The following is a 14,462-nucleotide window of genomic DNA, read 5'->3' as shown; positions in this document are numbered from 1 at the left end:
AATTGCATGGTAGAATTTGGACAACAGAAAGGTCCTTCTAGATAGCAACATGGTTGCTATTGTTGGTTAAAGGAAAGCTTGCTACTTGGCTAATATCTCCCTTTGTAATCATCAATACTTTACACAAGGATATGGTACAGTGACTAATAATTATCACATGATAGACTACAATTAGATATACAAATCTAGCCAAGCAATTCCAATCATACAGAAACATCCCCTATTTCAAAGGAAATGGCTACATCAAACTCTGATTCCTCGTCAGTTTCTTCGTACTCTCCACTTTCCTGCCACATATCAGAAAGCCATTGACATAATTTATATAAATCCCCATTAATAACTGTGCAAACAATAACAGTGCCTATCGAAAGGACAGATTCTTTACCATTTTCATGTTATATTCGATCATTGCTCTATCAAATTCTGCTCGTTTTTCAGTGGCTATATCGTAGTATTGAACCTTCTCCTGTAAGATACAATTACAGTGTCATATGCCAGTACTCATTCGAGAACTGACTTTGATCATACAGAACAACTCAAGACTTTGATCATTAAAATTGATTTTAGCCAAGAATTCCCATCAGCTGATTCAGTATAATGCTACTTCCGCATCATTTTCCGGAATTGAATAGCATGCAAGGAATTTCAAGGCATAAATCAGTGGCAGCATCCACCATAGTTCATCTTGGTAAATATAAGAAACAAATAATTTGTTCTATACATGGTTTTATTAAATTTACATTTATCCGCATTTATGCATGTCAAGATCAAGTGCAATGAAGCTGCACTACTTCATGCCCAAATAATTTGGAATACAGCTCCTGGACCAATTTTGAAACTTCAATATATGACTGACTCCGATTCTACCTTCTAACACAACAATCATAATGATGCACTTGATTGTTGAGCCTAAATAAGAAAATATAAGGTTACAAATACGAACCTCATAAGTCATTGTTTTCCACTTCTCTCCACAAGCCTTGCCAATCTGAATGAAAAGAAAAAAGAGGAAGAAACAGAAACAGAGTTAGGATACTTGCAGAAAATAAGAAGAAGAGGTGAAAAAAAAAAAGTTCATGGCCATTTGCACGGCAAAGTATTGAACTTTCTTGCGAACTGCTGAATAACTGGCAGCTTTTTTCATTTTGAGAAAAAAGGAATTGCTTAACTTCTAAGTTATTAGATTTTAAAGACTTTATGAAGTCTTTACACAAAAAGTTATGCCATTATCTTGCTTCCACGTCAAAGATAATAATCAAATTAAAGTGTTACTACAAAATGAATTCTATACTTACATCACGCATTGACTTAACATCTGGATTCTGCTCTTGAAATTCTTTACGAAAATCCTCCCTTGAAAAATGAAAAATTAAAATTAAACAAAATAGTAGTAAAGGATTATAATGCACTAAACATACGACATAGAAGTACCAAATGGTTGTTCAATATAGCCACTATGCTAGGTTAACGAGCATTGACACAGTATTATATAAATAGGGGAAACTGCATCTAACCAACCAGATTTTTGCCTCCAATTGCAATGCAGGCCCCAATTTAAAAACATTCAATCCCCCAGTCTATTAACCCATTGCAATAAGCCCCCTGTCAGCTAAATTAAGAAATTTTATTATGTCATTATAAAATACCTTTCCAATTATTTAACAACCTTTTTGTCATTTTCTTCTTTTCCCCAGCCAATTTATCCTTGTTCATGGTTTAATCCTGATGGAGACTGAAAAAATACTTGATTGTAGGGAAAGTAGCACTCTTCTCTATTTAATCACAAGAAGAAATGCAAGACTATCCCCTGTTACTGCCAAATAAACCCAGAAAACGAGGAACAGCACAAAACAATCACAAACGAAAAAAACACAAAGCTCCCTGACGTTCAAGAGGTCAGGACTCTCCCCCACAAACAAGTCCAAACTTTTCCAAACTCCTACAGACAATATTCTCTGTAGAAAAGCCTCACTCCCCTCTGTCAAGTCATTGTACCCTACCCATTCTCAGCCCTTTGTAAACTTCGTCCCATTTCTTCTTAGCAGGCTCTCCCTCACACCTCTTTTCGCAGACCATGCCCAACTTCTCTTTCGATCCATCCAATCCTATTTCATTCAAACCACTCATGTTGAAATGTGAATAATCACCCACCAGAATTTCCAAAGAACCTTGAGATTTAATGACAAGAAAGAAATAATTTTTCTGGCGGGGGGATTTTGGCAGGTGTTGCAGGATGGATTGCAACTTGAGAATTGGGTTGTGCATTATATGTTGATAGGTTGTTTCAAAAGGCTTAAAAGCAGGAGAATGTTGACAGTCAATGGAATTTGAATTAATTGTGGAAATAGCAGCTACGGTTATTAACCGTTGAGAACATTGGAAATGACTGCATTGAAGAAGATGATGATAATGAAGGAGGATACACAAAAGCGTGCGAAGGCAGAACTTTCTGAGGCCAAAGGCTGAACATACCCTTGCATTGTGAAGATAAAACTGAGTTACAGGTACCCATGGCCACTCTTCTCTAGCGCATGTAAGAACAGGACAGAAAGTGCAATACAATTAATGTTTAACTTAACAAGACAAAGAGAAAGTGCGCATTTAGATTCTGTGATGGGTGATTATCAAGCCTGTTTATCTGTAAATTGATGGAGTAGAATAATATGGTTGGGAAAAATAAAGAGATGGCCAGACGGGCTATTATATAATAGAAAAGGTGTCATAGTAATTTTATACAGTCAAAATTTTCTATGTTAGATTATAGGAGTCTTTTTGGATAACATTAGACGATAGGTGCTTATTGAATGGGTTTAATAGATTAGAACATCACTTGCAAATTTCTGAAGATAGGGGTGGACGCTGCAATTGGGTGCAAATATTCAAGTGGATAGATGCAATTTTCTCATACAAGCCATCAGAAAAACAAAAACTAAGTAATTCAGCAATAATATGGAATTAGCATGACAGGCTGTTGATATCTTTCATCATTCATAGTTGCATAATTACATACAAAGCAAGCAAAAAAATATAATCCACAAAATGCAAAAAAGTGCAGTCACTAGAGGATCCACGTCAACAAGACGTGAACTACACGAATATGGTGAATCATCTATATGGAAATTCTAAATTTTGTTTTCATGGTTGTATGGTATTTAGCACTGTTCCAGTTCATAAATCCATGAATTCTAATAAAATTCCATATTCCCCAATTATGAACAGTACTTTCAAAAGTAAATAATATGCATGGAAAGATCTTCGCATTAGCGTGTGTGTGTGTGAGAGAGAGAGAGAGAGAGAGAGAGAGAGAGTAACATCAACTGCTGTAAGCTGTTCATTTTAACCAGAACCATAAACAATTATTAGTATCTCAATATTTGAAGAAATCCAAAATACACAAGAAAGATGTTCTCATTGCTATCAATATAATACTACAAAGCAGCGTACTTTTGTTAAATTAAGCGTTTCCATGAAAAAAGCCAACAACAGGATCATACAAAAAGCCATGTGTGACTCCTTAGCACTGCCCCTCACGAATAACTAATAATTACCAGCATATCTAAAGAGAAAAGGAAGCGAGTAAACCGTACAAGAAGAAGAAGAAAGCAGTTTGGGGTTTCTTTGGCTTCTTAGCATCAAGTTTTTTGTTAATCTTCTTTTGCTTTGCTTTGGGTTTCTTCCCTGACTGAGTCAGCTGGGAAGATCTCTTCGTCCCCTCATTGAATTTTACCCTCAACACTACCTGCTGAAAATTCCAAAGCAACAGTATATACGGTCACGGACAAAGTTCCAGAAGATATTTAAATAAACAAAATCTTGTTGTGCATGAGCTGTGTGAAGGAGGAGAAAAACTAGAGTGCCAGACCAAGTTGAAATTCACGCAGCTACTTCATTTGGTTTGAGACCATAGAATTCATCACAGAAAAATGTTATAACAGATTCCCACCCAGTTTTGAATTATCAATTAAACCCTTCGTTACTTAGACAATTAAATACTAAGCAGTCCGTGTAGGGGAGCAAAATATTTCCAAAGAATTAAACCCAAACGAAAACATTCACTTTCCCAGCATTGAAACAAAAGACAAACCGGTAAGTCAAAAAAAAAAAAAAACTCGAGAGTCCCAGGTCCCATCCAACTTTAATAATCCATTTAGCCATTTGCCCCAGTTCAATTTTATCAATTAAATGCGCATAGAAATCTTTAAAAGGGAGCCAGAGTTTTTCAACCATTAAATCATGAGGCGAATTGGTGAAAAACAACTCTGAATTGAAACAAGTTAAGTTGACATGATGAAATTAGCAAACCCAAAATATGATCGAAGTTGTTGGTTCCGTTGGAACTAGGAAATCAAAAAGAAAGTCAATGGCACTATAAAACAGTGACAAGAGTTAAGAGACAAGGTAAGAGGAATGAAGGCACAAGCGCTCATGCGGATATATGATAGCTGAAAGAGAATATAGTGAAATGCTTACCTGTCAGAAGAAGTTCTTGTAGAGCGTTCATCGGAAGCAGAAGCAGGGGGAGATGAGAGAGACCTCTTTCGCGGCCTCGTGGCTTCCTTCGCCATGTGTTTTCTTGTCGGGTGAAGCTCCTTGTGCTGCTCGGTTTGGTCCGCTTAGTGTGTGTCTGCAACAAAGGCCGAAGCTTGATAACTTCGGTTTGATAGAGCGAGTTGGGTTGGGTCGACACGGTTCTCTTACCAGTGGAGTCGGGCCGTGTCTCGATAGATGAGATATGATATGATAAGACGCCCATCTGGCGGCTCACATTTCAGGTTGACATGATAATTTTGCTACACCAAAAAAAGTAAAAAAGGAAGAAAAAAAAGGAAGGAAGGAAGGAGACAGGTAGGGTGGGGAGTGCTGGATTGGATAATTAAAAAATAATAATAATCGGTAGCCAAAGTACAAGAAGGACGTGTAGGCTATTTGCTCAGGCATGTTACATCTGGAAAGCTATGTGCCAAATAAAAAAGTCTATGCTGAAGATCATAACACAAAGATATAACATTCTCTAATACGGAAGTGATCACCGGCATAAAACTCTTAAACAAAAAATCAATCTTTTGTCAAAGGGCAAGCAAATAACCGAAGCCAAATGTAACCCTTTTGAAGCAGGATGAGTCAAACTCAACATCTACCATTTGGTTGACATTAATGGAATTGTAGCATGTGGTGACATCTTTTGAGATAATAAAAGAAATTAGATTAAATGATTTTTCAAATATTTTGAATATCATTTCAACACAATCACTAAATTCTTGAAAATTTTGAAAGATATTAACTTTTGTTGAAATGTTAAATTTTCAAAACTTAATATATATTCTAATTTTATGGAAGCTCTGTTACTCATTTAACACAAATTTAATAGAAAATCCTTGCTCTCAGGAACTATAAAATAAATCAAAGGTTTTGATATGAAAGACTAGATGATCATCTTTGATTATCTGTATAGATCAAAAACAAATAATATACTAATCTAATTGCTCATCATTCTTCTTGCAATAACTTATATATCATTATCTTCAATTATCTGCCTGCTGAGTGTAGAAACTTTAAAATTTTTAACATAATTTAATTTATGTTGTCTTTTCTCACAGTTTCTTTGTGACCTTTGTACTAAAAAAAAAGGAGGAAATTGTTGGTATTTGTAATGTTGTCATTAAAAGAAATTTCTGTTTTTTAAAGAGCAACCATATGAAAACTTTTGTAAGGAGTGAGTTTTTTTCCATAGCTATTTAATTTAGTTAGATTCAAGCACTTTGAGTCCAATTAAGAATACATTTTTCAAAAATATTTTCTACTTTCACTTGGATTCAAGGAGGGAGATTTCTTCTTGTCCACACTGCTCTTTATTAATACATACGGAAAATTAACACAACAGATGCCCATAGACATGCTATCAGATAGGCATTTTATTAACTTTAGCGCATGTTGGATTTGGAAAAACGACGCTCAAATGTGTTCCGAGACAGGATATTTGGTGTGCTAAAAAATAAAGAAAAATTACGATATGGTGTAAGCATATCCTTGAAATTACCAGAAGAATTCTAGAAATTGACATGAAGTAGACTCTATATATACCACCACCAAGAGAGCAAAAATAGACAGGGTTTGTGAAAAAAGATAAACTTTACTCAAAGGAATAAAGTGATAAAAGTGGCACACTGAGTCCAATGAATATTATACTATATATAGAAAATGTATAGAAACCCCAATGAATGTAGGTTAGCCACATATACAAAGAATACCCTACATTAAACTATAAATATAAATAATACATGAACAATATATTGAACTTAGAGATTTATAGTAATTATTGCGTTTGTATATGCTAATTGGCCTTGTGTAAGCTGAGCTTCTCTTCTATTGTCTTGACAAAAAACCATTCATCCGCAAATAAAATGAAAGCAACAATATGGTCAATACAAGATTGTCCTTGTGTTAGATAAAGTAAATAGGATTGCTCACTGTAAAGTCAGTACGAGTGTTTGGTGGGCAAGAAAGCTCGCAAGTTCGATGAAGAGAATGAGAGATTGACGAGAGAAATGTGCCAAGTGGAACCCAACAAGAATATATGGCTGAATTATGAAGTGCAAGCATGATGCTTTTATCCTTCTACATGTGTTTTTAATTATTTTAGGATGTGCTTTTATATTGTTATGTGTCCTTGCTTTCTGCAAGAATTTAATATCAAGAAATTGTCACATTTTGATTAGTGTGGTAAAATAGTTCTTAAGAACAGTCTTGGAGTATGGCTTTAATTATACTTTTCACCAGATTTTCCAATAATGATTACTACAGATCAATGCAAGGGTTAGTTTTGAGAAATGCTCCTTTGTAGCAAACTAAATAATCATTCCTCATCTTAAAAAATAAAAAAAAAGCTGATATGCAGAAAAGGATTCAGAATCGGTCCAGATTCATTATGAATCTGTCTCCCACGAACACGAGTGTCCTTCCTTTCAAGAATAGCAATTTTGTGAGGAGGTTCATTGATAGTGTTTAAAAAGTCTCCTCACACGAGAGGAGAAGGAAAGATATATAGAAGTTTATAATTAATTAGTTTATATTTATATTAATTATAAAATAGTGTGAGAAGAGAGATGAAAGAAGTCCCACGTGGCATAGATTTTTTTTTTTGGGAACCACGTGGTTTAAGTGGTAAGTGGGGGGGGGGGGATTTGTTAAAAAAAAAAAAAAGGAAGGCAAGCATTACAACATATCTTACTATAAAGAATATACAGGACGGTTCTTTAATAACTATCCTAAATTATCTTTAATAACCATCTTAGATTGATTAAGCAATAGATGACGGTTATTAAAGAACCGTCCTATGTTGGTTCCAGATTTGGACATTAAAGGCTTTGTAGGATGGTCATGGCCATAACTATCTTATGATGCCAAGGTTTTTTTTTAAAAAAAAATAGGGAGCTTGCTTTTTTAGCAGCCTCATGCAATATAAAAGCATATATACTTAAAAATATTTCAGAACAGCTTAAAAATAAGATTTATATAGCTCAATTCAAAACTATAATGTTATAATTTAATTATGTCAAAATTATTCTATTCAAAATTGAATGAAATAAATCAATCAATCTAAACTAACATACCAATCTCTAAAATATCTAAACTATATATTGATAACTAAACTAATATATTCAGACAACAATCCATCATCAACAGCAAATAATCAAAATTTCATCAATTAAACTCAAGAATTATCTAATTTAAATTCATTTTTGACCAACAAAAAAGTGACAGAGTAAACAATAATCTCATCCAAATTCAGCAAACATGGAAAGATTGTAGTTGAGTGAGAGAAGAGAGTTGAGAATCATTAACCAAGAAGCAAACAACCACACACAAGCACAATGGTGAAGCCAACAGACAAAGTCGACAATGTTGGGATGGGAAGGGAGCTCAGTTGAGTGACATCATGGATTCGGCAGGTTTTGGGTTCACGAATTTCAATGACGCCTTATGGTTCTTGAGTGGTTTTGGCTATAGGTTTAAGCTCTTGAGCAGCGAAAATAGTGGGAGGCAACGAAGGAAGAAGACAACAAAAAGCTCACAATTTTGAAATTGAAAGAGGAATTAAGGATTTTAAAGCTATTTACAGGACGCTTATTTAACAAAACCATCCTCTATAATATTAAAAACTTACAGGATAATTATAAATTAGAACCATCCTACATATGTTATTATTTTTTAAAAAAATTAATTTTTTACACGCATAGGATGATTTCAAAATGAACCATCCATATAGGCGGTTTTTTTGGAACCATCCTATTTGTGTCCCTTCTCTAGGTCAAGTCTCAGCTCTACCTCCTTATATAAGACGATTGTATGCACAACCGTCCCCATATAATGCATCCTTTATAATTATTTTTTGTAGTAATGAAAGCATTGATGATGACGGCTCATGTCAACAGGCTGTAGTGATATATTCTACGGTTTGGTTTTATTGTAAGATATACACACACATATATTTGATGTTTTCACATTTGTTAAGAAAAAATGTTAGTATATAATTAAATTTATGAAAAAAAAATATCATAAGATTCCAGTTTATATTTTATGATTTACAGATCATTGTTATAAGCATGTGCTAAAGCAAAGCACTTTTGAAATTTTTATGCAACACCTTATAATTTGAACTAATACAGTAATCTAAAAAACAGTTTATGTAAAGGATCGGATGGAATACGTGGCAATCAAAGAGTCTATTTAGCAGAGAAGGCATCATAATCTTGTTTGGTTGGTAAGAGTAATTAAAATGGGGAATTGGGGATTGATGTTTTGGATTTAAAAAAAAAAATGATGCCGCATGAAAAGGGTAACATCATTTATGAGTTGAAATCAATTATTAAAATTCGCCTAATAAAAAATTAACACAAAAGTTCATGGCTCTTTTTCCCATTTGATTTTTAATTGATCCATTATCAGTTGATTGGATAGGAAAGGCATGCTTAATTGCCAAGTTTTGGATTAGGAGTATTAGCTGGGGTGGGTTTCTCTCATCTTCCCTCCAATGCCTCTCCATTGCAAGCCTGAACCATTCAAATTAAATTTATATTTTTAAAAATTACTAAATCTAAATTATCAAACCTAGTTTAACAATCTAGCAATATTTCTTCTAATGCAAGGGATGAAAGCCAACTCTATATTAACCAGGCTTTAATGTAACTATTTATTCTTGGTTTTTTAAAATTGTCTTGTTTTTCTTTCTTTATTAATATTAAGAGAACATGATTAGACCAATAAATTTGACTGGTTGAATTGAAAACTAGTCTCAAGTCCGATACAAAACCATGAAGAATTGGTCAAATTGGTTTCAAACTAGTCAAGCCCAGCAAAATTGGCAGACAAATTGGTTGAACTAGTGTTGTCATTTTTTAAATGTTTTTATTTTTAATTTTTTTAAATTTTAATTCTTATTTGTAAATTACAATTTATACACATGTATATTTCCTAATCATTGATAAATGAAGAAAATGAACAAATATGCCAAAAAAAAATGTGTATGGAATATACATGTGTGGGTGCGGGGTATTTTAAAGTTATAACATAAAGTATGAAATATGCATATATATTCTAGATTAAAATGATGGAATATTGATAGATATTACTTTTTTTTGGTTTTATATATTTTGTTTGAAATTTAAAAATTCATCATTATTATATAGAATTATTTTTTTATATTTTAAACATATATTATTTAAAATATATTAATTTATTTACGATCAGTTGAACTATAGTTCAATTCATGGTCCAACTATTGAACTGTGAACCTGTATCTCGATCGATTTAATGACCAATCTAATTTTCATAACATTATTCTTTATACAGTATAAAGATTACAAGATAAGATGAATTAGACATTAATTAATATAAAATGCATGAGTTGTGTTAACACACACACACACACAACACGCATGAGACCATTAAGCTCCTGTAACTCCTTTGCAGGTATTTTCATATATCATTGATAGTCATAGACTCAAAATCGATGTTGAAACACTATTTACACGCTTCAACGTCTGAACAGAAAGGTATAACTCAATCTATCCTCAATGAGACATCCTATTTCCCCCCCCCCCTCATCAACTAGGATAGCTAAAACTAAAAAAGAATACCTTATGCTAGAAAACTTCCTATTAGCGATATTGTTTTCACTTAAACTTGAGACATTATTAATTATTGCTCTTTAATAAAAAGCTCAACAATTTAAATTTAGGTCATGATAATTCTTTAGCTAGATGGATATTTCACCCAACTAGCCGAGTTAGACTTGACACTGTTAGTTTGGTCAACATCAATAAAATTGTTGCACATAGAGCTAGGTTTCATTTGTGATAACTAAGATAATTGAATATTAGACTTTCAAATATCTTAATTATTATCCCTATGCTTATGTTGAGCTTTTCGGCATTCATGAGGGCAAGGTCATGTAAGCCATAAGACAAGTGAGGCAATTGCCTTAGACCTCCAACAAAATTTATTAATACCCTATTATGTGTGTGTAATTGATGTTTGTATTATTACATATTTAATTATAGATGAAAGAAAATAAAAATTATTAATTGTTATTTATATTAAAAAGTTCCAATCATTCCTAATATGACGTTAATTTTTGAAATAGACCCATTATCTATATAAAAAAAATAGTAAGATTTATAATATATTAATTTTCACTGTATTAGCTTACTCTAAATTTCCTTCACAATCTCATTTTTTGTTTTATCCTTTTCTTATTTTAAAGTTTAAAACATTAACAAATATCAGTATTAAGACTTTGTATAGTTTTAGACCATCAAGGCAACACTTTTAAGCCTTATTAAAATCTTGCTAATAATTTAGATAATTGTTATTGGTTTTTCACGTTAATCATTGATATTATTAGTGTTAAATATATCTTTTTTGTTAAAAGTATATTGTCACCCCGTATCAATGTAAATATTCATGTTCTATCCTAATATATAAGATAGAGTATGAGCATCTCGTCAGCACTATTTTTCATGTCATTGTTAAATTAATTTAATATTTTATTAGAATCACTATATTTTAAAATTTTAATATATGATTTTGTAAAAATAATGAGTGGATTTTTTGGCTTTATTAATAATTTTGCCTTTAGCCTCAAAACTTCTTCACATGGCCTTGCTTGAGGGTCTCAATTGATCTGTTGAGGGAACAAGTTCGTCTATTCTAATCCTTTTGAAATCCTCACACTTATTTAGCACAACTTCACGCTGTATCATCTTCTCACCAAAACTATAAAGAAGATTACTTCAAAAAACCTTTGACCATATGTTCAAATAAGGTAATAAATATATAAATTGGCTTACTCGTCAGGCTCCAAATAACTATCAAGACATTAAGACTTTGGGTGCCAAGACCTTGTGAGTTTAGACTAACCTTGATTACTGTAAGTTTCTTGTACAGTTCTCCCTAGCTAGCCTTGTACTAAAAAAAAAATCAAATTGAAATGAATTCAACAAATTAAATGTGACTAAGATAACAAAACGACTCAACGTTACATTAAGATTAACTGGAACATAATTATGACTCTAATATTAAAATGAAAGTAACTCAGAAAATTTGAAGATTCAATATTTTAAGCAGTTGTATTAATAATTAATATTAATAATATTGTGAAAGACTATAGCCTTCATTTATTATATGTTTTTCTTTGCTTGAATATTTGCTACTATCTAATTTCTATCTGTCTCAAATTATAAGACAATTTTAAAAGTATTAGGTTATCTCAAAATATAAGACAATTTAACAAAAATAAAATTTTATTAATGATATTTTTTCAATATTACCTTTAAACTGAAGAGAGAATTGAAATGATTGTAGTGCAATAATTAATTGTATAAATTTAAAGTTACATTGAACAAATGATATTTTTAAAATTTTATATTTTTGTCTTAAAAAAATAAAATTATAAAGGACTCTTTTGGTTCTATTTATAGGACAAAGAAAAAGAAAAATTAGTCTTGTTTGTATGGCATTTGCCAATTTTCAATGCTCCTCTTAATATTTTTACCTTTATTAAATGTTTTAAATTCAAATATCAGTAATGAGATTTAAGAATATATATTAGGGGTAATTGTGAAAATTTGTTAAATTTTACAATAAAGTCAATGAGATTTAAATTTTTTTAGTTTTGACAAAATATGCTAGAAATGACTTATAAATAAGACTAAAAAGAATATCATTCTATGAATTTTTTGATATGGGTAATCTTATCCTAAATTATCCTATAATTTAAAATGGAAGGAATACATAATGGGTTAATTTAGATTTTGTGAATAGAGTACATTGCTCCTAATACTTAGTCTAGTTACTATTGATACTCTCTTTCGTCTTATTTATAGGGTAGAGAAATAATAATTATTTTGGTTTTATTTATAAGTTACGTTATTAAATTTTAATCATAAATTTTCTCTTTTACCTTTTATTGATTATTGAATGTTAGAGAAAGATAATATGTTATTAAAATATATATATTTAATATGGGTAAAGTTAAAAACTTATTAAATTTTAAAATAGAGTTAATAAGTTTTAAGGTTATTCTTGATATTGATGAAATATGTTAAAAGTAATTTACAAATAAAATCAGAGTAATGCATATTTTGTAGCTTGTTTAATTTTATATTGAAAATCACTAAAAGCATGCCAGCTTTTACCGAAATCATATTTTAAAGATTTTAAAACATTTTTTAAAGATTTGTAGCATGAATCAATTATAGGTGTTGATCCTAGCAAAAGTGATTATAATTGTTTAAACACAAGAGATTTTAAGTTCAAGCATGTATGAATGAAAAATGTACTTTTAAAAAAATTGCCTCCAATCAAGCTCAACAATGCTCGAGGATGACCTAGTCAAATAAACCTATGCAATTTTTTTTTTCCTAACATGAAACTATACAGAGTGCTTAATTTATTATAGTGAGCCCATATAGTTGTGAGTGATTGGTGACCGTGGTTATATTTGCGTGGCAACTTGTATCTGGGGAACATGACAACAAGATTTGACTCACACAAAAGAAGGTATTGATATTTTCGGACAAATTAAAGATACACTGGTGTCAGCTGGGTCGGTGACAATCAAAACTTCTTTGTCAGCTTTAAATGCCTATTTTAATTAATTTCTAGCTAAAATCAACCGCTATTTATTGGCCGACCAACTTTTCCACTCCCAAACAGGTATGCTTCCCTTTCACTCTTCATTGATACAATCCTCAAGTACGATCAGAGCTCGGTTAATAATTACTCGCTCGGATTTTATTTATAAATAATTTTTAACATATTTAATTAGAATTAAAAAAATTAAATCTTATCAATTTAATGTTAAAATTTGATAAATTTCACCTTTACCTCTAATAAATATTCTTAAATTTTATTATCAGTGTTTTTATTCAAAACATTTGATAAGTGTAAAAATATAAAGAGAAGCATTGAAAATTAATAAATGCCTTATAAATATAATCAAAATTTTTCTTCTCTCTTTACTGTATAAATAATATAATCAAATTTTTTTATCTATCTGTCTTATAAATAGAATCAAAAAAATGCTTTCTATCCTAAAATATAAGACGTTGATAATTAATTTATGGTTGTCAAAAAATGTAAGTTAAAACCTTAGTTTCTTAAAAAAAATTATGTTTTTCCAATTTTACCTTATAAATGTCCTACATATGTACTTTGATAATGGTAATTAAAATTTTAGTGCATTATTTTTCAAAAAGAATAATAAATGAAGTAGGGATATAATTAAAAAAATAATTATAAAAGTTACAATACTGAATATTTTAAATCAAGTAATACTTTTAAAAGATGCCATGTATTATGATCCAGGGGGAGTATTATGAATCCAGATGTGAATATATATACTTCTTTGGTCTATTGTAGGGCATGTTCCACAATAATTCTTTTGTCTTTCATATATGGTACTTGATGGGTATTAATTATAATTTTTTCAATATCACTCATACTTAAACTCATTAATTATGAGAGAGAATGTACTGTGAATTAAAAAATTTTCATTAAAAGTTTGTTATATTTTTAGACAAAATTAGTGACTTAACCATTATTCTTTGGTTTCAGTGAGGTGGTTAGATGTATCTTGTAATAAAAATGGGAGGAAATACTCCCTAAAATTCTAATTATAAAGTAAATGATGAAAGAGCAAATTAACACATAAGATATATGTTCAGAGGCATATGGAACTCTAAATTTATTTTTTTTAATCAAATAATGGTAAAAGTTAATTTTTTGTTAACAATAGAGTTAGATTACACCATTTTAAAAAATTAAATAGAAATATTATACAAAAAATAAGTTTTGAGTCTTTATTACAAGGCACATTTAACTATTTTATTGGAACCAAAGAGAGGTAGCTGTATTGCTAACTTTATCTAAAAATGAAATAAACTTTTAATTTTATTGTAATT

At 30.9% G+C, this 14,462-nt stretch overlaps 1 protein-coding gene across 1 annotated transcript in view; it reads right to left on the bottom strand.

Moving 5' to 3' along the window:
* The window catches only part of LOC129286135 (high mobility group B protein 3-like), a 6,251-nt gene extending 1,529 nt beyond the window's left edge, over positions 1-4,722 (bottom strand). The window contains exons 1-5 of the mRNA XM_054922153.1: positions 4,471-4,722; positions 1,296-1,353; positions 944-988; positions 386-466; positions 210-287 (exon numbers count right to left, since the gene is read on the bottom strand). Coding sequence (XP_054778128.1) covers positions 210-287; positions 386-466; positions 944-988; positions 1,296-1,353; positions 4,471-4,565 — 357 coding nt within the window. The 5' untranslated portion in view covers positions 4,566-4,722. The remainder of the gene's footprint in view (positions 1-209; positions 288-385; positions 467-943; positions 989-1,295; positions 1,354-4,470) is intronic.
* Positions 4,723-14,462: the final 9,740 nt, after the last annotated feature.

This window comes from Prosopis cineraria, unplaced genomic scaffold (genome assembly GCF_029017545.1).
Source record: "Prosopis cineraria cultivar Desert tree isolate PC_DT_omini unplaced genomic scaffold, ASM2901754v1 PC11, whole genome shotgun sequence".
Lineage (NCBI taxonomy): Eukaryota > Viridiplantae > Streptophyta > Magnoliopsida > Fabales > Fabaceae > Prosopis > Prosopis cineraria.
Note: the sequence above shows the minus strand (reverse complement) of the source record. Positions and strands in the feature narration are given on the sequence as shown.